The sequence below is a fragment of the Fistularia commersonii genome, chromosome 6 (genome assembly GCF_037954325.1).
Source record: "Fistularia commersonii isolate RoL2024-O1a breed Wild chromosome 6, RoL_Fcom_v1.0, whole genome shotgun sequence".
Lineage (NCBI taxonomy): Eukaryota > Metazoa > Chordata > Actinopteri > Syngnathiformes > Fistulariidae > Fistularia > Fistularia commersonii.
In genome coordinates, this window is record NC_141289.1 from 15291534 (window position 1) to 15313985 (window position 22452).

At 39.0% G+C, this 22452-nt stretch overlaps 1 protein-coding gene across 1 annotated transcript; it reads right to left on the reverse strand.

The window, feature by feature from the left end:
* Window positions 1-3242: 3242 nt before the first annotated feature.
* LOC147233496 (sodium/potassium-transporting ATPase subunit alpha-1) lies at window positions 3243-19642 on the reverse strand. Its single transcript, XM_086148359.1, has 23 exons — window positions 19456-19642; window positions 18960-19073; window positions 15822-15881; window positions 14419-14520; window positions 14155-14256; window positions 13960-14073; window positions 13691-13825; window positions 13015-13132; window positions 12414-12682; window positions 12003-12311; window positions 11246-11380; window positions 10644-10836; window positions 10380-10555; window positions 10130-10266; window positions 8974-9124; window positions 8711-8879; window positions 8445-8599; window positions 8157-8280; window positions 7897-8042; window positions 7648-7778; window positions 6713-6814; window positions 5046-5137; window positions 3243-3410 (listed from the first exon to the last, which is right to left on the reverse strand). The coding sequence occupies exons 1-23, from the start codon at window positions 19465-19467 to the stop codon at window positions 3382-3384; spliced, it is 3075 nt and encodes a 1024-aa protein (XP_086004485.1). The 5' UTR covers window positions 19468-19642; the 3' UTR covers window positions 3243-3381.
* Between the last annotated feature and the right edge of the window lie 2810 nt (window positions 19643-22452).

Below are 22452 nucleotides of genomic sequence, written 5' to 3' on the forward strand. Positions count from 1 at the left end.
GCCGCGGCAGACCCTCCAATACTTATAGATGGCGTTCCTTCCATTGTGACGTAGAAGCCGTTTGCCATGGCAACCCCACGGATGAAGGCGGGGCGTCCCCTGTATTGGGCGTTACTTTTTCTTCTGCTCCTTCTTCTGCTTCTACCTCTTCATCTTCTTCGCCATCCTACTTACTCACACAGAGAGCATTATCGAACACAGAGGAGGATGCAGAGGAGTCATTTGGAAGATGTTAGATATCATTAGAGAAACGATAACATTACATACCTTAAACATGGTAGCATGTCTTTCTTATATCCTGTCTCAAAAGAGACCACTTGACACAGACAAACACGCACATGTGCACGCATGCACAAACACTTGATTCATTTTGACTTCACCATGGTTAACAGATTGGTTGATGGATTCCTCTTCCCCCTGTAAGTCCTCATACACACGAAGACCTCCTCTCCCCTGCTGCTTTGACAAGGTGGTTGCGTGCAGATCACTGGTAGCCAGCCTTTCAACCCTCAGTATATAAATCCAGTTACTAAAGCTGATTTCTCTGCAATCCTCCCATTTTTGCTGTGCTTGATTGTCAGTAATAATGTCATGTTACCAGAGGGGAAAAAAACAAAACATCTTTTTAGTATTTTGTGTATTATGTTTGAGATGCCACACCACAAGTAGGCCCCTTTCAGCTACAGGGGCCCCTTAAAGATTCTTCCTTCACGCCCTGACTAAGTTTATTGCTCATTGTTTCTTAAAAAATACTTTTGTCTTTGTCTGTTATCGGGGTGTAAATAGTTGCTAATTCTACTTCTCGTTGAATTCAGGGTGCATTGTGGCCTATGACATCCCAACCTGCCCATACAGGTTCCAAGCAGAGACCCCATTGCTGAACATTGCAATTCCAGTTCCACACTGATTGCCGTTTGCGTTCGTTTCAGGACCTCTCAAAGCCTTTCATCCCAAGACACAAATGAGAGATTTAGTCTCTCATCCCAGGAATGAAGCCTGAAAGAGAAAACATTCTGCTATTGCTGTGCTGAAAGACAGCAGAGTATTTCAGCCATTTGTGCAGGACACAATAATGGCAGGACATCTACAACAGCTATCAAACATATTCAATTTAAACGCATAATTTCCCTACATTGCCCTCTGCAGAACAAGTCAAACAGTGAAAGCAACCACTTCGACCATGAAGTAGACCCAGATGGCGACTGGGGTGTTGCTGTATGCTGATCGGTCGAATGCCTCTCACCATGTATTCTGAGACCTTATCAGCTGCTTTGGAGAGCAGAGCACTGCAGCAACTGACAGGGCAAATCAGACAAGGAAAGGATTTCAATCTGACTCCATCTTTATGATCATATCACTTGAACTTGTGCCAGCGCACACATGCACACATGCATGCATGAACCCATGTTTTCCCTGTCATTTTTGGACTCTTGTGAACAAAACAATGAAATGCACACGCACGCACACACACACACGCGCACACACACACACGCACACACACACACACACACACACTCAAACAAGCTCCTCGTCTGTTTCTCCCTTAATCATTTCATGAAATCTGCATGGTCTTGTGATATTACTGATCCAGCATGTAAAAATCAACCAAAACAGAAGTGGACTGAACACAGAGATGAAGACACAGTAGCAACTGCTTGTGGATGAGTCTGCGTATGTACGTGCACATTTGTATCTATTTGTGCATTTCAGTTTCGGTGGCCAAATTCACATGCTTGCATGTGAGATCAGTGTTGCTCGCGTGTTGCCAGGTTTGTTCTAAAAATAGCAGAGATTTTATTTAGATGTTGGAGCAAGTAGAGAGGGAGGGTGAGACAGAGAGTGTGCTCAATGAGTTGCCATAGCAACAGGCACGTTCGGAGGCTATGCTTGTGAACGAAGGATGGAGGCATGACAATGCCCCCCCTCACATACACACAAAAACACACCCACACCTCAGCTGAACTGGCCATCTTTTTCAGTATCACAATTCATCAATATAAAGGAAGAATTTAAATCTCAACCATGATGATTAAACGTGTTAAAGATGAATGTACCCGCAGGGCTTGCAATGTCTCCCTCTTTCCACAACTGTGCCCCTCTTATTTATCAACCTTGTTTTGGGGGTCTTTGGAAATGAGAAATTCCAGGTGGGCATCTCGTGCAGCAGAGGTATGAAGGAGACCCCTTAAAACTGTTCTGCTTTCCCTGTCACTCGTATTTTTTTTTTGACCCAAACATGTGTCAGGCAGTATCCTGTACAAATCACAAATAGCAGCACCCACTTGAGCAGAAAATGACATCACAATGTGGATAAAAATATTAAAGCCACCAAAAGAAGATTCGTCAAAGAAAAGTTTGTTGAAAAAATTTTCTATCTCTCTTTCTAACAAGAAAGTAACCAGCCATTTGTATGATGACACACACGCACACGCATTCATGCAGACAAGATGGGTCGTCATAATGACATAGGTAAACACTAGGTAGATAGCACTAGAGTGCTCAGTTAATTTTCAATGAAGGTCTCCTTGCATTAGTGGTCAACAGAGCAATGCACAGCAAACACTATTGTCCCAAACTGGCCCTTGAGATAATGGATAACACACACACACACACACACACACACACACACACACACACACACTGCTTTGAACCACTTGTTCAAATCTAGAAGATAAAGAAAAGACCCTGGTTAAGATAAAGTCAAATGCAGTGCAGCAGCAAATAACACTGATACAATTAGGGTATTAATTGATTAGTTAATCAGCAGAAAAAAGATTTTGATGCTGTCAGGAAATGTAGTGGCACAGTCCTATGCTACAGCTGATTACATTTTCCAGATTTGTCATAAAGTGTAAATGTTTGGTGTATTGTGAGTTTCCTCGGGACAGTATGACATAGTATTTAATGTGAACTGTCCCTATAAATGCCCAGAGATGTTACAGCAAAGGAGGTGGAGAGAAGCTGCTAATGATTCATTCATTCATTCATTCATTCATTCATTCATTCATTCATTCTCTATTTAGCTTCTCCTGCAATCAGGGTTGCATTGGAGCTGGAGCCTATCCCATAGGACACTCCATTTTAATGCATTCTCCCCCACTTGGTCCCATTGTATTTGCTTGGGACCTGACTCACTTGTGCATATCTGGTGACCGCAAACACAACATTCTGCAACAAGGCTTCTGGCATCGGATGAAACCAACAATAAAGGTGATTATGAAAGAAATAACTCCCAGGCAGCCTTGTTGTACAATGGTACAGTGTTTTATTGAAAATGACATTTCATCAGGATATTCTTAATTTAACCATGATTTATGTGTTTGCGGTCTTACGTTTCATGTAACATGGCAATATTAACAGTCTCTCCTTGACTGTGTTGACTCAGTAGTATGTCTCCTGCTCCACCCAACCTAGAAATCAAAGGAGACAGGATTAGGGTCTTTGTCTCGGGATGATTTATGTTCCATTTAGGGCCAAAGACTCTCCCCAACACTTAAAAACCTGACTACAGCAGGATTGAGGATATAGCAGACCACCTGCTTTAGTCTGATCTCAAGTCCCGAGACAACATGTAAATCAACACTAAACAGAATGATAATAATAACAGCCATAATACCAATGATTTTTGTCAAGAGGGAAGAAGCATGGCTTTTTTCATGATGCCATTAAAATATGTGTCCTGCAGGGACATGGATGTTGTTGAATTCGTCACCCTGTTATTCATGTGATGATGCAGAGACCAAAAATGGCTCTGATAAGACAGCATATATGAATTTTTGATTGGAAAATCTCTGATAATGCCAAAAAGTATAAATTGGCCTGCTGTTGGTGCCCAAATTAAAAAGCAGAAAAGAGCACTGCAATACCTTGTTGAGGATACTTAAATTATAAGACTGAACATTGTATTCCAAGCTCTCTGAGCCAAAACCTACATTTAATTTTTAGGCAGAAAAACTCAGCGCAATTGTGCTTCAGAGAGAGCTAAGAAGACCAGCGTCAAGAGTTATCTAGAGTAAATCATGCCTTGGGCCATTTCCAGAGAAGAAAACTCTAACTTCCTTTACATATAATATAATAAAGCCAAAATAAAATAAAATAAAATTTTTAAGTTCTTTCTGTCTTTCCCAAAGTAAAACTGTCTGTGTTCGTTTAACTTTGTGTGATCGTGACAATTATTCACCATGAATGGGCAGCAGGATGTTCAGTGATGTGTGCACTGTGTCTCAGATGTGGCAAGCACACAGTCACACAGTCACACACACACACACACACACTCTCAAACACACACACACACACACATGTGAAAACACAGCTGCACCAAAGCCAGTCCTGCATGCAGGTTTCTGCCAAGCTCTCTTGGTGGAATGAGGCATTAACAATGACAGGGTTGAGGGTTCAAATCCTGCTGGGCCCCATCAGCTGCTACACTTCAGTGATTTGAGCTATGAGGCATTTGTGGCAGGGATGGAGAACAGAATTTCACACACACACACACACACACACACACACATATAAAAATAGACAGAACAACACATACACCTCTCTTGATAGCCCACATTCTCTCACTCTTTCTCTAACACACACATAAACACACAAACACAAACACACAAGGTCCAGTGATTCATCATCACTCATCAGTCATATTGCAGCACCACTCACTTTGCTCTCTTTAACAATTTGCAAGCTATAGTCAATGAAAGGGAATCAGTTTTACATCATGTATGTACAATTTGCTGTATCTCCAATCTCAACTGTAAGACCAGATCATTTCAAGTTTTAGCTACTATTGAAACTTAATCCAGAATCAGAATCAATCTTTTTGCAGCATTGAAAAATTGAGTTACAGCAAAATCACCACTATCATTAAAAAAAATCTTAAAAAAAAAAAAAAAACAGCAAATGAAATATTTTTTTTCATTTTGTTCGGTCCAATTAGCTTCAATGGTTGATTTATAGCCTGTACATTGTCAGACCGCAAGGGGGAGAGCAAAATGTTGGATACCAGGAGCTACACTCGCTTCAAGAAATGTCAGTTGAAGTCTTACCGCCTGGGTTGCGTCTGAGAATATATCTTCTGGCTTCATCATACAGGAAGATGAGGAGGGAGTAGGGGAAAGCACAGAACCACCAACATGGCCTGAAGTGAGGAGGTAGACAGATGGGTGACAGAGAACAACACAGAGTTACACGTCATACAAGACTCTTTCCAGTCTGACAAAGAGACTGAGCCAGAAAAATACACCATGAGTTTATAACATTACTGTGGGTGCATATCCTTTTTGACTAAATTAACCATAAAATGTATGAAATACAGAAAGGCCCATGGCTTAGAATAATCTGTTCATCTCTTTTAGCAGCTTCTGTTTTGCCATGAAAGTACAGGTCAAAATGTGCACGCATACTATTGCCATTTTGTTTTGTTAACTTGCGAGGGTGAGGGTTGTTTACCTGCTTCTTCGCAGTCATACAGTGAGTTGCGTATAACCCAAATGATATAAAAAAAGGGCTTTGGCTTTCAAATGAAAGAAAAATTCTATGCAGGGCTTCAAAATCTGAGAACATTGATGGAACAGGTTTTCAGCTCAAAAAGACATAGAAAGAATTGTAGACCTTTGTTCAAAGGAGATTATTTTCTTTGATATCTTTTGGTTGGTGTGGTTGTTTGTCTATCTGTCAAATAGATTTCAGAAACCCATGCAGCTGATTCTCAGGAAACTTGGTTACAATGGAATACAGCAAAGGAGAATTATAGGACAGATCTAATTTATTTGACACTGGCTTTGGCAGCGATAAGCATTCTACAGAGCACCCGTCTAGTTCATTTCATGATAGAACTGTCAGATGATATGAAAAGTTTGATTTAATACTTGCAATAATTGCTGTAATATTCAGTGCATCTTAGCATTTCTATCTGTTTGATGAGAGAAAGTTAGAACTAGAGACAAGAATAAAAAAAAAGAAAACATCACAGGAAGCTGGGAAGATTAGATGTAAACAGCAAAAATACTAGTAGGTTAGCTGAACATCTGTTCTCACCCTAAGTGAAAGAGGAGTGGGTGGATGAGATTGCTGAAAAGAAAATTAAGACCAGACACATACAATTGGAAGAGATAAACAAGGTGATTGGGAAGAAGTAGCAGGATGAAAGAGTATGGAAAGAGGCAAATCATTAACAAGGGAAAGATGAGGAGATTTCAGTAGAGAGAGGGATGATTAATTTAATGTGCCCTTCCTGTTCCTTATTTTTCTTTATTGGGCAAACAATCTCACTTCCACAATAGCTTCTGTTCTTTGTTTTCCCTCTGAAGTGGAAATTACAAGAGGCACAATATAATATCCACCTATTTTAAAATCACGACAAAGCTGAAACAGGCTTCGCTTGAATAAGTTTGAAAATTGTCAAGATGTGTTGACGATAAGGAAGTGGTGAGAATGCCTGACAGTTTGAAGAAAATGTGGGAAACTTTATTGCATGTTGTGCTCATTAACTGCTCAACATACACAAGAAGAAATAGAACACTCTCAAATGAGCTGAGAAAAGGGGAAGCTGTGCATTATGCATAATCCTGTATCCTAGATAAGATTAAAATATCAGCGGATTAAAAACAAAAGGGAATTTCAATGAAACCCAGTTCATATTATTTTAGAATATTTGTTTTTACATAAAAAAAACTTTTGGAACAAAGAGGTATATATTTTTGGTTTTACTCACTTGAGAGGGAACATTCTGAGAGCCACATCCATGCCTGGGCAGTAGGAGAGGAATGCAGCCAGGGCAGTCTCCTCAAATAGCCCAAAGATTAGGATGCGGTTCCTGTCAAAGTAAAATATGAATGAAAAAATTGGTATATGCAATTATACTACATCTATTCCAAGATTTTTTTTTTTCAACAATCCCTTGAAAATTTAGTTCTTTCTTTTTGTTTGCTTGTTTTCCAACTAGCAACTTTTTAGCAATTTCAAAATTGATGAAGCATTTTTATGACTAAAGTGACATTTAGTCACCTTAAAATACCCATGAAAAATACCTACAACCTAGCAGACACTGACCTGAAACACAGGAAAGAATTAGTAGAGAAAATAACGCTTTGTGATTTTCATTTATGTTTGTATTTCTTTTTATTTTCGTGGGTATTTTCTAAAAGGCATCTAAGCTAGGACACAATCAATTCAGTTTTGTATAAGAATAAGAATAAGAATAACAACAACTTTATTTATCCCGAAGGAAATTGTTGTGCCAGAGTATACCTAAGCATAGTGCATATGAAAATCGATTAAGACGGCTCAGTAATGTCATTCATTAATTTTCAGATCGACTGAACGCTTCTCATTGCAATTTCAGAACATTAAGACAGCTCAAAGAAAATATAAAATCTCAAAATCAGCCATATGCTTTGAAAGTCTCACTATTTAAGATTAATTACATGGCTGAAATGCCTTATATAACCTATAAATAGTCTCTGCTTTGTAAGAAGATCAGCCACCTGAGCAGATCTTTAAAACAATGCAGAGGCCATCAGTCCATCTGTCATCCTCTCTGCTCTGCATTTAAAAGTACAAGGTGTTTTGCAAGATTCTATACTAGAAAATCCTTGGAAAAGGTAGATTTTAAAATCCTCCTTTCAGGTCTCGTGCAATAAAACTTACTTCATTCCTTGCTGGAGGATGGAGTTTCTTCTGGTCTTACAGATGATCAGATCGGCCCACTGCACAATGACAATGCTGGCAAAGAAGGCTGTGTGGCAGGTGAACTCTACGATCTTTCTGCGTTCATATGTCTGGAAGACAAAAACAGATCGCAACAGATCATATTATTTCAATTTATTTGGTGACTTTTAAAGTATCTATGTGTTTATCAATTGGAAAAATTAAAAAAAAAAGATTAGATGTACTGACCCACTGCTGTCCATAGCTGTCTTCAAGGTCATTCACATATTTATCATCCCAGAGAACTCTGAGACCAATCAGATCATTAGGTAGGAAACCATTTTCAGCCAGGATCACAAAGTAGGTGAAGAACCCAGCTGTGGCCTGCATCATACCTGAGAGAAATTAAACAGAATCATCATAACTATGTAACATCAAGAGTTGACCAGTTAAAGCAAAAAAAGGACAGACATCCCGCTCATAAGGAAAAATTAAAGAACATCATTTACCAATCTGTCCATAGGCGATGCTGATGAGCCTCTCATTCACCAATTTGTCAGTTTTGGGGTTTCTGGGCTGTCTCTTCATGATGTCGCTCTCAGCTGCTTCATAAGCGAGGGAGATGGCAGGGACCTGGTAAGAAACGGGTGTTAAAAAAAACATGTAATGTATTTTCTCTTATCTAATCTGGCCTGTGATAACCTCGAAAAAAATCTGATCTGGTCGGCTAAAGTTTAACCACTGTATCAAATGTATGCATGTAAAGCAAATAGCCTTTTGTTCGATCAAAACCTCACCATGTCAGTTCCCAGGTCGATACAGAGGATAGTTACTGTTCCCAGGGGCAGAGGGATATTGGCAATGATGAAGAGGAGGAAGGGTGAGATCTCAGGGATGTTACTAGTCAAAGTGTAGGCAATCGACTTCTTCAAGTTGTCAAAGATCAGACGTCCTACCAAAACAATACAAGACACAATGTTGATTTTGTGAAGCAAAATTTTCGGTTTCTAGAAAGACAAAAAATATTTCATTTAAGTACAGTAAAGCACTAATTCTGGCTCACCTTCTTCCACTCCGGTAACAATGGAGGCAAAGTTATCGTCCAGCAGGATCATGTCAGCAGCCTGCTTGGAGACATCAGATCCAGCGATACCCATGGCAACACCAATATCGGCCTTCTTCAGAGCTGGAGAATCATTCACACCGTCACCTGTTACAGCCACAATGGCTCCCTAGATAAAAAGGGAAAGTGACTTTGAATGGGCTAAGCTGATGTTTTTGGGGATTCTTTGCAGGCAAAAAATGCAGATCCCCTACAATACTGACCTGTCTCTGGCAACCTTCCACAATGATAAGTTTCTGTTGAGGGGATGTTCTGGCAAACACAATTTCAGTGTGGTGCCTCAAAACATCGTCAAGTAGCTCTGAGGACATTTCCTTCAGCTCACCACCATGGATAACGCAGGCCTTTGCATCCCTGTTGTGGAAAAATAGATGCATAAGATCTGAGAAGACATTTTTTCTCTTGGTATAAAGATGATAATATGGTATGTTTCGGGCATAGCAAGACAAAATGAACCACTTAGGACAATTACAATAATGTGGGGAAATGTTAGCCTTTTGGTGGACTTTCAAATTATTTCAGAAAATTAAGTACACATTAAGCTGGTGAGGAAAGCCTGCTCAGTGGTTGGAAACAGTGACTGTGAGGAGAGTGAAAGAAAAACTTTGCGCGATCCTGGACATTCCTTCTCACGCCCTGCACGACGACCTGTGGCTTATTCAGCCAACAGATCATCCCATCCTGGTGCAGAACCAAATGCTTCAAACACTTCCTTTATGCCCACGACTATAATCACGTAACAGATTATTTATTTTTATACTTTTACTGTTGAAGAAGTCCTTTTTAATGTCTCTACTTATATTTATTGTTATTGTTTAATGTATTTTGTTACCTGTCCTCTGCCCTGTGCTGCTGCGACATCTGACTTTCCCCTATGGGGATCAATCAAGTATTATCTCATCTCATCTTATCTCATTCAATACTTATGCAGTTTGGTCAGTGGTCCAACTAGGTGCCATTGTCCATCACAATATAATATTGGGCCCCACAATGAACATTTTACTTTAGCTACAAGTGGAGGTTTCTGCAAATTCATTCAGCATTATAATGAACATACAGACTGTGCTCTGGAGAGATTAATTAAATTTGTTGTTGAGGAACCAGTGAAGTCCTCATTGCATAGAAACATCTAGATTTATTTGTCAGCCCTGGCTCAATACTAAAATCCTTTTTGGCTGAGTAAACTGCCTCCCTCATTAGTTAATGGTGAAATATTTTGTACTGGCAGTTTCAGCATTCTGAAAAATGTAAGCACCTACTTGAAGAGTAGATGCCATGTCTCTCAATCGGCAATAGTGATTCAGTTTTTGGAATTTGGTGCCATTGGACAACTTTTGTTAGTTTTTCAAATATACAAACCTGGGGTTGACCTCTGAAACTGGAACATTCAGACGAGCAGCAATGTCTTCAACAGTCTCATTACCCTCAGAAATGATGCCTACACCCTTAGCAATGGCTTTCGCTGTGATCGGATGGTCGCCAGTCACCATAATTACCTTTAGGAGAAAAGGAAAACTGTTTAAATAAAGATGAAAGAGACTTATTTTTGCCTAAATCAAAATGCTGCAGCAGGATACGATATGCAGCCAGACTTCTCATACTCGGCTACCTTGATTCCAGCACTCCTACACTTGCCAACAGCATCAGGTACAGCAGCACGAGGGGGGTCGATCATGGACATGAGGCCGACGAAGCACAGGTTCTCAGTGGGGAAGTTCACCTCATCGGTATCAAAAGCAAAACCCTCAGGGAACTGGTCATCGGGCAAGTTGAAGTGGCAGAAACCTGAAAAACAGATGGTTGTGTTTAAGCTAACTAGAAATGCTTTCAGTAGCTTTGGACATACAGTTTAGAAAACTAAGCGACCCCATACCCAAGACTCTTTCTCCAAGTCCACCCAGCTCAACATAGGCATTCTGGAAAGCGTCTTTCAACTCGTCATCCAGAGGCAGCTCTTTGCCCTGGAGCAGGATGGAGGAACAGCGGTCCAAAATTCTTTCTGGGGCACCTTTCATGACGAGTAAATGTTTGGTCTCTCCAGGGGTAGCATTCTTGTGGATGGATAGCTGAAGGGAAAGACAGAGTCTTGATTGGACAGTCAAAGTTAACCATGACCTGGATGACTGAGAATCTCCACGGACGTTGTTTTATGGATCTTCTCAACTGATTGTGAAAATCGAGTAGCTAAGTCAGTCACTTTGATAAAATGTATTTTGAAAGTATCAAAAAAGTGACCCCCTTGGATTAGCCAGCTACCCATATTTGTAATTTAAATAACTGACCAAAAACTACTTTTACGAAATAAAGCCATGGACAATACAAAGTAATTGAACCACTAGAGGGCGTAAGTCAACATTTCCTTAAAAGACCATTAGAAAGATTGTTTTTCTTAACTATATGGGAATCAAAAATAAATACCGCTACTAGAACTACTGCACACAGCTTATCCAGATAAATACTATTTGCATTGTTTACCTGGTATTTGTTGGTGGAGTTGAAGGGGATCTCAGCAATCTTGGGGTATTTTTCTCTCATGCCAGCAACAGATCCGCAGCACAATTCAATACACTTAAGCAGGGCAGCCTCTGAGGCGTCACCAGCAACATCTCTCTGTAAATTAAAAAATGTTCAATCCACAGATTAGATTCAAAGCAAGGATTGCAGCACGATGTTACTCTGGTTAATTTTGTGTGTTTTGAAACCAGTTTCATTTGAGATACATTGGATAACTGGTAATAAATCACACAACCTGGGTAAAACCTATCCAGTGACAGGCTGAAGACTAACTACATGTGAATGCTTTGTGCAGGGAGGCCTGAGGAAGGGGAATATCAAAGTCTAATGTGACCGTTTTCACATGATAAAAAAGAAATGACATCCACATGATAACTCTTAAATGTTTGTATGTTGCTGTTACCTTTTGAGACATACTGTTGCTGATTATAAAAATTTCTATCAGTAATCCTTCATAATTAACCTGATGATTGTTATGTTCCTACATACTAGAGATGAATCAGTAATTGTCTGAAATATCTGTGTTCGGTGTTTTTTTTCTTAAGGTGTCGGTTTTGGGAGTTTCCTCCCAGGAACAGGACTGAAAGCTACATCACACATGACTGATAACCTTTTCTTGTTTCTTTTTATCATCTACTTGTCATGCAGACGGAGTGGTTGAATAAGACAAACATTTACTGTTGGAAGGATCTAACAATTAAGTAAAAGGATATGTAACCTTAAGGATGGGGAGGTTGCCCTGTTCTGCCAGGAAGACAGCACGATTGCAGAGTCCGGCAATTCTGGCCATGGAAGACCATGTAGCTGAGCTCCTGTCAAAGGAGGTCCCGGTTTGGTTCTCAGTTGTGTCTGCCTCATGGATCTGGTTGTCGAACCACATGTGGGCCACGGTCATTCTGTTCTGGGTCAAAGTGCCTGTCTTGTCAGAGCAGATGGTGGAAGTGGAGCCCAAGGTCTCCACAGCTTCCAAGTTCTTCACCAGACAGTTCTTCTTAGCCATTCGCTTTGCAGTCAGAGTCAAACAGACCTGGAAGGAGGCAGTCAGTGCTATTGAGTCTAAATAATACTGAGTAAAAGAAAACGATTGAATCATGATGATTCCAAACATGGAAACCAAACAAGGACTCACAGTGACAGTCGCCAGGAGACCTTCTGGCACGTTAGCAACAATGATACCGATGAGGAAGATGACGGCTTCCAGCCATCCATACCCAAGAATGAGAGAGAGGATGAAGAAGGACACACCAAGGAAGACGGCTACACCTGTGATGATGTGAATGAAGTGCTCGATCTCTTTGGCAATTGGGGTTTTGCCACCTTCCAGACTGGAAGCAAGGGTGGCAATACGACCCATGACCGTACGGTCACCAGTGTTGATGACGACCCCTCTGGCGGTACCTTTGGACAGAAGGAAAATTAATGACTCACTTAATATTGACCAAAAAATATGTTTTCTACTTGAGTAAATTATTATTTCTATGATAGTGTACAATGTCAGTATTTCATGAAGGGCTTACAAATTCATTTCATTTTATTGCCCACTAAATTCCCTCTTTAAAACTTTGTTTCCTGGTATTTTACATCTTTTATATTTGTTTTGTAGTTTCATTTATTTTTGTTTTTCTAGGATGGTCATCACAGTTTCTATCATTGACTCAACAGCATTCAATTACACAGCTGCAGTTCTTAAATGTGCTTCACAAATGATGTCCTACTTCTTTGTTTCATACCTTCAACACAGTTGGTAGAGAAAAAAGCAATATTTCTTGTCTCCAGCGGGTTGTCATTGGAAAAGTCTGGAGTACGAGTCTGTGGCTCAGATTCACCAGTCAGAGAGGAATTGTCCACCTGAAAAAGATGCAGCAGTAAGTCAAAGGGGGAAAAATGGAGCAACTGTATGACAATTTGATCTTAAAAATCTGGGATCAAGTAAGAACATACTTTTATCATTAAATAGATCTAGATTGAGACATTCTATTTAAACAATCAGTGAACAGAAAGCTAACAACATATGGTAGCTTTACACAGATTGGCAAATTAAAACATTTTGAAAATCTCAAGATCAAGATTGACTTTGGTATGTTAACCATGGCAACAAAGTAAATCATTTGTTTTTCTTTTTTTTTATTGTTTCACTATCCTAAAAGCCTGTCTGCACATACAACAGTGAGGAACAGTTTCTATAAAATCAGGATTGACAATATGTGAACAGCCCAACTACAACTCATTGGCTTTCCTCTGGAAAAATGTAATTTTCACTGAGCACAAAGTAAGTCACCCAATAATGAACTTTTCAGTTTCAAGCCTCATGGGCTAGAGGATGCAAGTATATTTGCAAAAGGGTTGTAATTCAATATCTGAGCGAATTCCAAAGTGGTGATTAAAAAAGATTATATGAAAAATGACCTTGCAGCCATGGGCAGATATGATTCGCAGATCGGCAGGAATCCTGTCTCCACCTTTCACCTCCACCAGATCTCCAGCAACCACTTCCTCAGCATTGATGCTGCACTTTTCACCATCACGGATCACCAGGGCTTGCTATGAGGTAAAGTATAATAGATGTTTTAAGCCAACAGAATCAAACTCTTCAAATTTACTCTTGCTTTCAACCCAGTGGATTAACTACCAAACATACTTGTAATACTGTAAACACAGCATGAATGCACCCTCACCTGTGGGACCAGGTTCTTGAAAGACTCCATGATCTTTGAGCTCTTGGCCTCTTGATAGTAGGAGAAGCAACCGGTGATGATGACGACAGCAGAAAGGACGACACCCAGGTACAACTTAAATGAAGCAGAAAAGTCAACTGAAATGTTTCAGACAACAATATAGTTCAAAATGTAGAGTCACAAATGCTTCCTCACATTATCATTAGCAGGTTCATCCTCTGAGGCAGCCTGGATACCATAAGCCAGGAAGCACAGGATTGCACCAATCCAAAGCAGCATTGAGAACCCACCAAACAGCTGGAAACAAGATGGAGAAATATTTACTTCTATGGCCAGAACAGACATGACTGCCAAGGACATGGCCAATTCAAATTCCCAATACCTGAATATTCAAATAGGATGCTTGCTTGCATGCATCCAGTCTCTGAATTTTAACACCGGACAAGAAAGTGGTCTTACCTGTTTGCAGAACTTGACCCATTCTGGTGTTGTGGGTGGAGGCGTGAGAGCGTTTGGACCATCCCGTGCCAGAATCTCTTTAGCCCTTGAGCCAGACAGACCCTAGAGGGAGGCAGAAAGACGGGTATGAAATACAAAACAACTTTTAACAAGTTAATTTGAAACAGGCTGGAGCCAATACACATAAACATGGAACACGTGTTTAAAACTTCAAAATTCTGTGCCTCCTTCCCTGTCATGTAGGCAGAAAGAAGCCTCTCAGATGAGAGGTTTAACATCCTCAAGGAAATTTAAGACCAGTTCATTAAAACCTCCTTAGGTAGATTAAAACACACAACAATACCATGTTGACCAAAGGAGCATAAACTTTCCTGATATAATCTAACTGCAACCTTGAAAGCAAAACCAGCAGAACCTGTTTTTTGGCATGTTGGTTCACAACTTTTCTCCATGTGGTGTGAATTGTTCCAAATTCATTTATTTTGAGCTCTGCTCGCTGCTTGACACAAGCTTGGTTGAATAAAACAAACCGATTCTTCATTTAGAAACCCTGTCTGGAGCTTTTGCACACTTTGGCGTTATAACAGACAACGACTTTTGGTCCATAAACTGCAATGACAGCTAGACAGGAAGTATCCGTATTATCAGTCACAGTCACATTTTCATTTGGTTGTATGAAAAAGGATTATGTTAGGATATCTTTGGGCAGATAGCAAAAGGGGAAAGCTGTTCTCCGGTTTGGCAGGGTCAACACAGTATGCCATTGTAACCTGAAAGAAGGCTTTGTTTTGGGGAAAACTAAAAAAGATCAGATTTCTGCAGCAAATCAATATCAGTTGAGCAAAAAGGGTTCAATATGGAGTTGCAGAATGTTGTATAATTGAGCTGAATGACTGTAAATATGAAAACTGCAGATGTAGTTTGCCTATCAGTATAATTTTCTAATCAACTCCAATACTTCCTAAAGATATCCCTGAAATATGTGCACAAACATAAAGTTGCTTGTCATTTCTGTTAATTACTTGAGCAGTATTGTGTGGTTATTCCTCCCTGCTAAATAAAATACAACACAACAGAATGAAATAAAATAAGACAAACAAGTGATTCAGAGGCAAATTAGTAAATTTGGCAATAATTCCCTTTGAAAAGTCACCAAACATTAAATGGATAAAAAAAAAATGTTAAAGAAAAGAACTGACATATTAGACACTTGATATGTTGCTGTTTAGGCTCAAACCAACTATGTTGTTTCAGAAACATCAAAAAAAAATCACAGTTAATTCATGATTATTTGACCCCCCTTTTTGCACTGCTTTGTCATCAATCTGGAAAACATCCTCACCACCAGCCACTACATTGACTCAAGGAAGTTAAAGTCCGTCAGGTAGGCCTGAAATGCTCACCCTTGTTAAGTCAGTTCCGTATTTTCTGTGAAGTTCATCCAAGGTCAACTTGTGATCATCCTATGGAAAGAAAGAGCAAAGAGATTGAGATAAAAACAAGCCCCAAATCCCTGTCATTTTTAAATCGCAGTTATGATCTCCTTTAAGGATTAAAAAATGTGCTGTCATGCCCTCCAGAGGGCTAGAGAACATAAAGATGACAAGGCAAAATCTGCCATGTGATCAGGATTATAGATGCATACCCATATAGTGTGATTTTAAGATTAGTCAGAGCAGACATTTGAGAAAACTGTCTAATGATTGAAAACTCACATCCAAACACAAGCTGAGCTTATTTATAGACTATTCCAAACAATCAATGTGGTGCAACAAGCTGTCGACTAAGCCAAAGCAGCGTTCCCTCTATTAGGTTTCAATCATGTTGGGTATTTTCCAAAACTGAAGTCACATTGCCACTAGTGTTATGGTGAATAATTTAATCTATCCTATTGTTATTTTGAAATCAGTGTATATCAATATCCAAATAAAAAAAGGGAGTTTTAATCTTTTTCATTGTGTTTCTTTCAGAGATGAAAGAGGGATCCCATTCAGAGGGATGGGGAAAAAAAAGAAAATTACGTGGATCAAGAAATGAGCAACAGAAGCTGACACGTGTTGGCTCATATTGTTGATGTTTGAATAACACCAACTGAGTGAAAGAAAAGAAAAATGGTATCCCTTTGCAAAATTTGCGTGGTATAAAATATCTCTCACCCACCCTCTAACTTTATTCCAGTGAGATGCAAGCACTTTGACCTTTGTAATAAAAGTGCACTCAGTGTGCAAAAGTGCAACAGACAGCTTTCCTTTGCTATACTGATATTTACTATATTTGGCCATTTGAGTACTTGCTTATCCTTTTGTTTTGTTTCATTTTGTTTATTCTCTTGGTTTTGAAAATGTCCTGGTACTTGAAAAAAACCTTTCCAAACACATTAGACACTGATAGGTGAATGTGTAAGCCAAATTTGCTGTAGTTTTCCAGAAAACAATGCGGTAGCAAAGGGTTCTACATTTTATGGACCATTGAAAATGTAATCACATGGCACAAGTCATATATCTCTAAGTCTGAAGCTCTTTTCCTGTGCAGGAAATGCCTGAAACCCGGAAATATAGTTCTCGATTAAATGGGCCATTGATATCATAGTCAGTCATCCCAAATGTCAGTTGATATAATGCTTCCCTGTTGTGCTTAGTCCAATTATATCAAATCACCAGGTGTGTTATACTTTCTATAGAAGCGGCTCCAATTGCCTTTCAACCGGACTTTGATGCCTCACTCACTTGTATGACTTTGCGAAAATGATAAAATAATCATTAACATGTCAGCGTCCTGAGTTCTTCAGAGACTCGCCAAATTACAATTTCGAAATAGTAATATCTTAATTGCAGTTGAATTGTGAACCACATAGATTTTTCATTCATGATAACTGGGAGGCCACCGTTTCCTTAGGAAGTGAAAGCTTTTTTTTTTTTTTAAATGTGCAATTTTGTCTTCATAAGCGGAAGTATGTTCGAACCATTGACTGCAGGAAATGATATTCTCAGTTTGTGGGACACACGGGTATGGCCGGCTGATACAGCTGATATGACATGTCCTTCAACTGCGTAAGACTTTGAGATCTAGTTAAGATGTAAGGAGGACAGTAATCATTAATAAGTCACTCAAATGGTAACTTTTATTACTCAATAACCATTTGTACTCTTGGACCGCCTGTATGACATTGATGAAAAATTTCAACAATTTTCTTACAAAAAAAAAACCATCTTTCAAGATAAGACCCTATACCATGTATATTTAACCACAGTAATAAGGTGTTTTCATAGTCTTACTTGAATTATAAATGAATAATTAACCCATCCAATTACGAATGTCCTTGGTAACCTTTGTGACCTTGTGAAAGTCAATGATAAGTATCACCTATAATGCAGCCCATAAAGTAATTCCTGAATATACAAGTACATTAAAAAAAATGTATTATGCTTTTAATTAATTCATTTGAAGTTTGGGATGATTTAAAGACCTGACAAACTGTTGTTCTTGAATGACCTTGTGAAGGAGACTATCATGGCCCCTGGGAAGGTTTGCCTTTCAAAATATCGTCCAGATTAAAAAAAAAAAAACAAATGTGTATAAAACTTCTTCTCCTTTGTATATCAACTTAAGTTGCGTACAAAACTTTGGAACTCTTCCCCGCCTTTAACAGACTCATCGATCCTTAAGAAATAGACATTTTGTATATTCGATCATTCAATTAGTGACAAATAAATCTTTATAATGTTTTTTTTCTTCTTCAGTAAATTCTTATTTGAATGTATTTTATTTTGTTCTATTTGCTGGATTTGGAAATTAACTTACTGCAAATGTCACCTTGAGAAATGACTTCAGCTAAATACGTTAAGAAAGGCTGACACTAGTGGAAACCGAACAACTATTCTTCCTACATTTCTTGACAGCGTATTTCAGACACACCAAAATGTCTTTCTGGGAAGCTTAAATTCCCAAGAACTTAAATTGGCTAAGTTGTGTTTATACTGAGTGGGAAATGATCTTGCCTGTTGATTTAAAGTCCCCATAAGATGTGATGTTAGAGGCTAGATAATAAATGTTTACAGCAAAAATGACTAGTTCATGTGTTTTGAAAACACATTATACTGACAATGCATCCTCCAACCCATCATTTTCACATGTAAATCCAACCTCAATGACATGATCTGAAACATAACTGAGAGGCAAAGTATCACTGGGGACATTTTAATGCCATGTGACCGCACACGCAGCCATGTAAGAAGCAATCTATGAAATTGGTGGCAAACAGCTACATCTCATGTGACTTGTCGTAGGTCAAAGCAGAGGTTTGTCTTTGCTCGAACTGTACAATCACTGTGACTGATGACAGTTACCAAGGGTGGCCTGAATAAGTCACTGGCAATGTATATGGAAGGATATGATCGTAAAGTTCAGCAAGGTCATGCGACCTCATGCCTTTTCCTTCCTTTCAATGAGAGAGTATCGTTCTAAATAGTGAAATTATATCTTGCCTTCATGAAATTAAATCATTTAACATCATAAAAGACTTCTCGGGTCCATGTACTCACCAGGTCAACTTCTTTTTTCAGGTCGTCCATATCCTTTTTATCCCCTTTACCTTTCTTGGCTTTCTTATGGTCGCCATCTGAGGTTGCAGCCAGTTTATACTCATCTTTCCCTCGCTGGGTTGACAAAATAGAAAGAAAACAAGTTAGCTTCCAAAGGATATCGTGCAACCGTGAGCATTAAGACACAGAGTCAATTTTGCTGTTTAAACAGTCTGTAAATATGTATGTTAATTATTGCCAGAGGGACGAGAAACATGCGCTTACAATTTCAAGCACGGAAGTTTTGGAAAGTTCTGAAACTATGGTGAAAGAAGTTCCTGTCTCTTACAGTTTTAAAACTTAAATGCCAAGTCTTTCAAGCAAATCACAACAGTGAAGCTTAACCGCAAATGTGTGGTCAAGAGTTCTAAAAGTGGTGTATGTAAGCAGACTAATCTTAACCTAAACCTTGAGCCTGCGAAAACAACCAAACATGTGACAAGGTTCCAATACTTACTCCAAGCCCCATGACTGCAATGCAAAACTGAGAACAGTCAATCCAATTGTCTTTTTAAATTGCAACTTTTCTACTCCGCCTCTCTCACTCTCTCCCCTCGCTCTCTCTCTCTCACTCCCTCTCTCACTCTCTCTCTCTCTCTCTCTTGGCCAGTTGTGTGCAGTGTCTTCCTCGCTCCCCAGAGCCCAGAAGACAGACTGAGGCACATGAGAATACCTTTATACTACTTGCAGTTTTACCTGCCCCAGAGGGGAGGAGCGTGGGGGAGGGAAAGTGGGGTGGGTTACAACAGCCAACAGGTGAGTAATAGTACACAGATGGGGGGAGGGGAGGTTTCTGGGGGAGGGAATGGTGGTAATGGTGGAGAGCAGGAAAGAGGGGAGGGGTGATTCTTGCTCAACTTCCCAGTTTTGTTCTCACTGCTTCCCTTTCTAACTCTTCCAGTAAGGACTCTGCTCTTCTGTGTCTGTCTTCTTTAAAGATTTTGATTAAGCTGGAGGTTAGTTTTGGAAAGTTAAATGGTGTGCACAGGCAAATGCCAATATTTGTTGGTTCTGAAACATTTGGTGTGTGGTCAGTGTGTGTGGTTAGTTTACAGTACAAACAAAAACAGGCAGAGCTCCAAAGGTGAAAGACCAAGCAAGTAGATTTTCATCGTCTTATATCTGCTAAGATTTTATTTACCTGAAAAATAAAATGATATGTCTTAAAAAAAGATTAAAAGAAAATGTTGGTAACGCTGAGTAATTTTTTGTTAAATTTCAGTCAATTGTTTTGGTAAATACCTGTATAATTTTCTGACAATCGAGCTTTAAATATGTTTAAGAATGACTAATTAACCAATAATTAGCAACAAAGAAACCTAAAGAGCTTAATTATATATAAATACAGTTTTTTTTAATCCAAGGCATAATACATCAGAATGATAAGTGTCAATTTATTTCCACCCCAAGCTCCAAAATTAATTGTAAAGCTTTTTGTCGGCACACGCAAAGAGGAAGAAAGTTAAAGAAAAAAAAAAAAAAAAAACTTCTTTCCTGGCAGGTCTCAGGGGACACAACTGTTGTTCATAGCAAAGATAACATGTGGAATGCAAAGGGAGGAAACCCCTAGCCTAAGCTTTCCCTCTCTAAATAGCCAGGGTGCCCTTCGAAGCAGCTACTTTAAAATTGCAGTGCCTTTCTATTTCAGGAAGAGTTGAAAGACTTGGCATTGAAAACATTTCACACTACTGAACATGTTCTTCAATACAACTTCCAAACAACAGTACAGGATTATTACATTTTAAAAATCCCGAGAGAAACCGAGACAATCTTATTTAGACACAATCGATACAAAATCCTTTAAGTATCCGGCTAAGATTTAATTTTCACCTTCTAACATTGGTAAAGTTCAGCTGCTTCAAAATCAGGAAATGGATTGAAATACTTGCTTAATTTATACAGCCAGTAACCACACAGTGATCATAAGGTTGGCAGGAATTTGAGTATTCATTCTGTTTAAAGTAATGGTATGGACAATGACGTTTTACGGAGGGGTTTAATGAATGATAGAGCTCTGTGGGTTTAGTATAAGCAGGGCCCAGAAATAACCAAACGTTCAAATGACACAGTGGATTTGTAAAGAGCTCTGAAATACCACTCGACTTGCAATAAAACACAACATAATAATAAGTGCAAGTTATTCATCGAGCAAAGCCATCCAGTCTTCGGTCAGCCATAATGTCATTTGACATCTACGCCCAGAAAGAAAAGTCACCCTGAAGCCCGGAGTGAAACTCCATGAAGTACTCTTCCTGGTCATTGGAAAATCATTGGGAGGAGGGACTGTCCTTGATGGCAGACAGGTGGGTGGGGGTGCAGATTGTTTGTAGTAAACATCAAACTGTTTATAGTCAGTGGAGGGAGCAGGAAGGAGCGGAATGGTGATCTGACAATTAGCAGGACAAAGGAATGGAATGGGTAATAGTGAAAGAAGAGGACAGACCAGTAGAGAGAATACTGCAGAAAAATGCATCGCAAATTTAGATGCCAAAAAACAAAGCACAAAAAGTCAAAATGAGCTGTGGTGGCTTTTTCTGAAATTTTATTGGAAAGCTATTAGTAGTATTATTTCAATGCTTCAAAACTAAATTATGGATCTGTTGTGAAAGTGAAAAAAATCTCTTAATTTCAAAGTTAGAGTAATAATTTTGCAAAATACAAATTGAAGACGTATTATATTTATCAGTTAATATTAGTAACACAGGCATTGGTGTCTGATCTAAACCAAAGTGATGGGGTTCTCAGATAAAAAAAAACAGAGTAAAAAAATAAAATCTTTTCTAGTAATTTGTCTGTTTGTTAGTTCTTTTGCCATACATTTGTCCCTTTAATAACAGACATGTATGACTTTTTCTGAGATGGTAAAACTTTTTCTCTGCATGCATGTTTTATTTTGTACATCCATTTTATGGTCTACATGTTCATATATGAATGATTTATGAGAATATTCAACTTTACCCTCCAAATCTTAATTTGAGACCAATAAATGTCAGGGATTTTCCACATTCAATCTGGATCCATTTTCCCCCCCGCCTATCATGACCCAAACATGCCAACATCAGATACTAGAAATTGTATATATATATCATTAATCAATTCAGACATGATGTCTATTCATTCACAATGCCATATGAGACATTTTGTGGTCCAACTGATGTTTTCTAATTCACTGGTGTGTTAATTAACTACATGTGGTTCACACATATCATATTGACAAATAACCACACTCCCCACTGAAATACACATAGATTTCAATTTGCTATAGTGTTGAAGCTGTTGGGAAACTTACCACCCACTCGGAAAAGCCATCCCTCTTGAATCCTGGAACCCAAACTGCAAACCATAATTAAGCCTAAATGGTTCCCTCTGATTTCTTTTTTCTTTTTTTTTAACCAAAGCTGATGGGGATTCAGATAGCTTACATTCTTGTTTAAACCAAAACAAATGGGTAACA

What these genes read in the sequence shown, in the direction of transcription:
- LOC147233496 (XM_086148359.1), bottom strand. An exon ending in TATCTGCCCATGGCTGCAAG is followed by an intron (nt 13,133 to 13,690) that starts GTCATTTTTCAT and finishes CATCTTTTTCAG; the next exon opens with GTGGACAATTCCTCTCTGAC. An exon ending in GCAACCTCCCCATCCTTAAG is followed by an intron (nt 11,381 to 12,002) that starts GTTACATATCCT and finishes TTTAATTTACAG; the next exon opens with AGAGATGTTGCTGGTGACGC.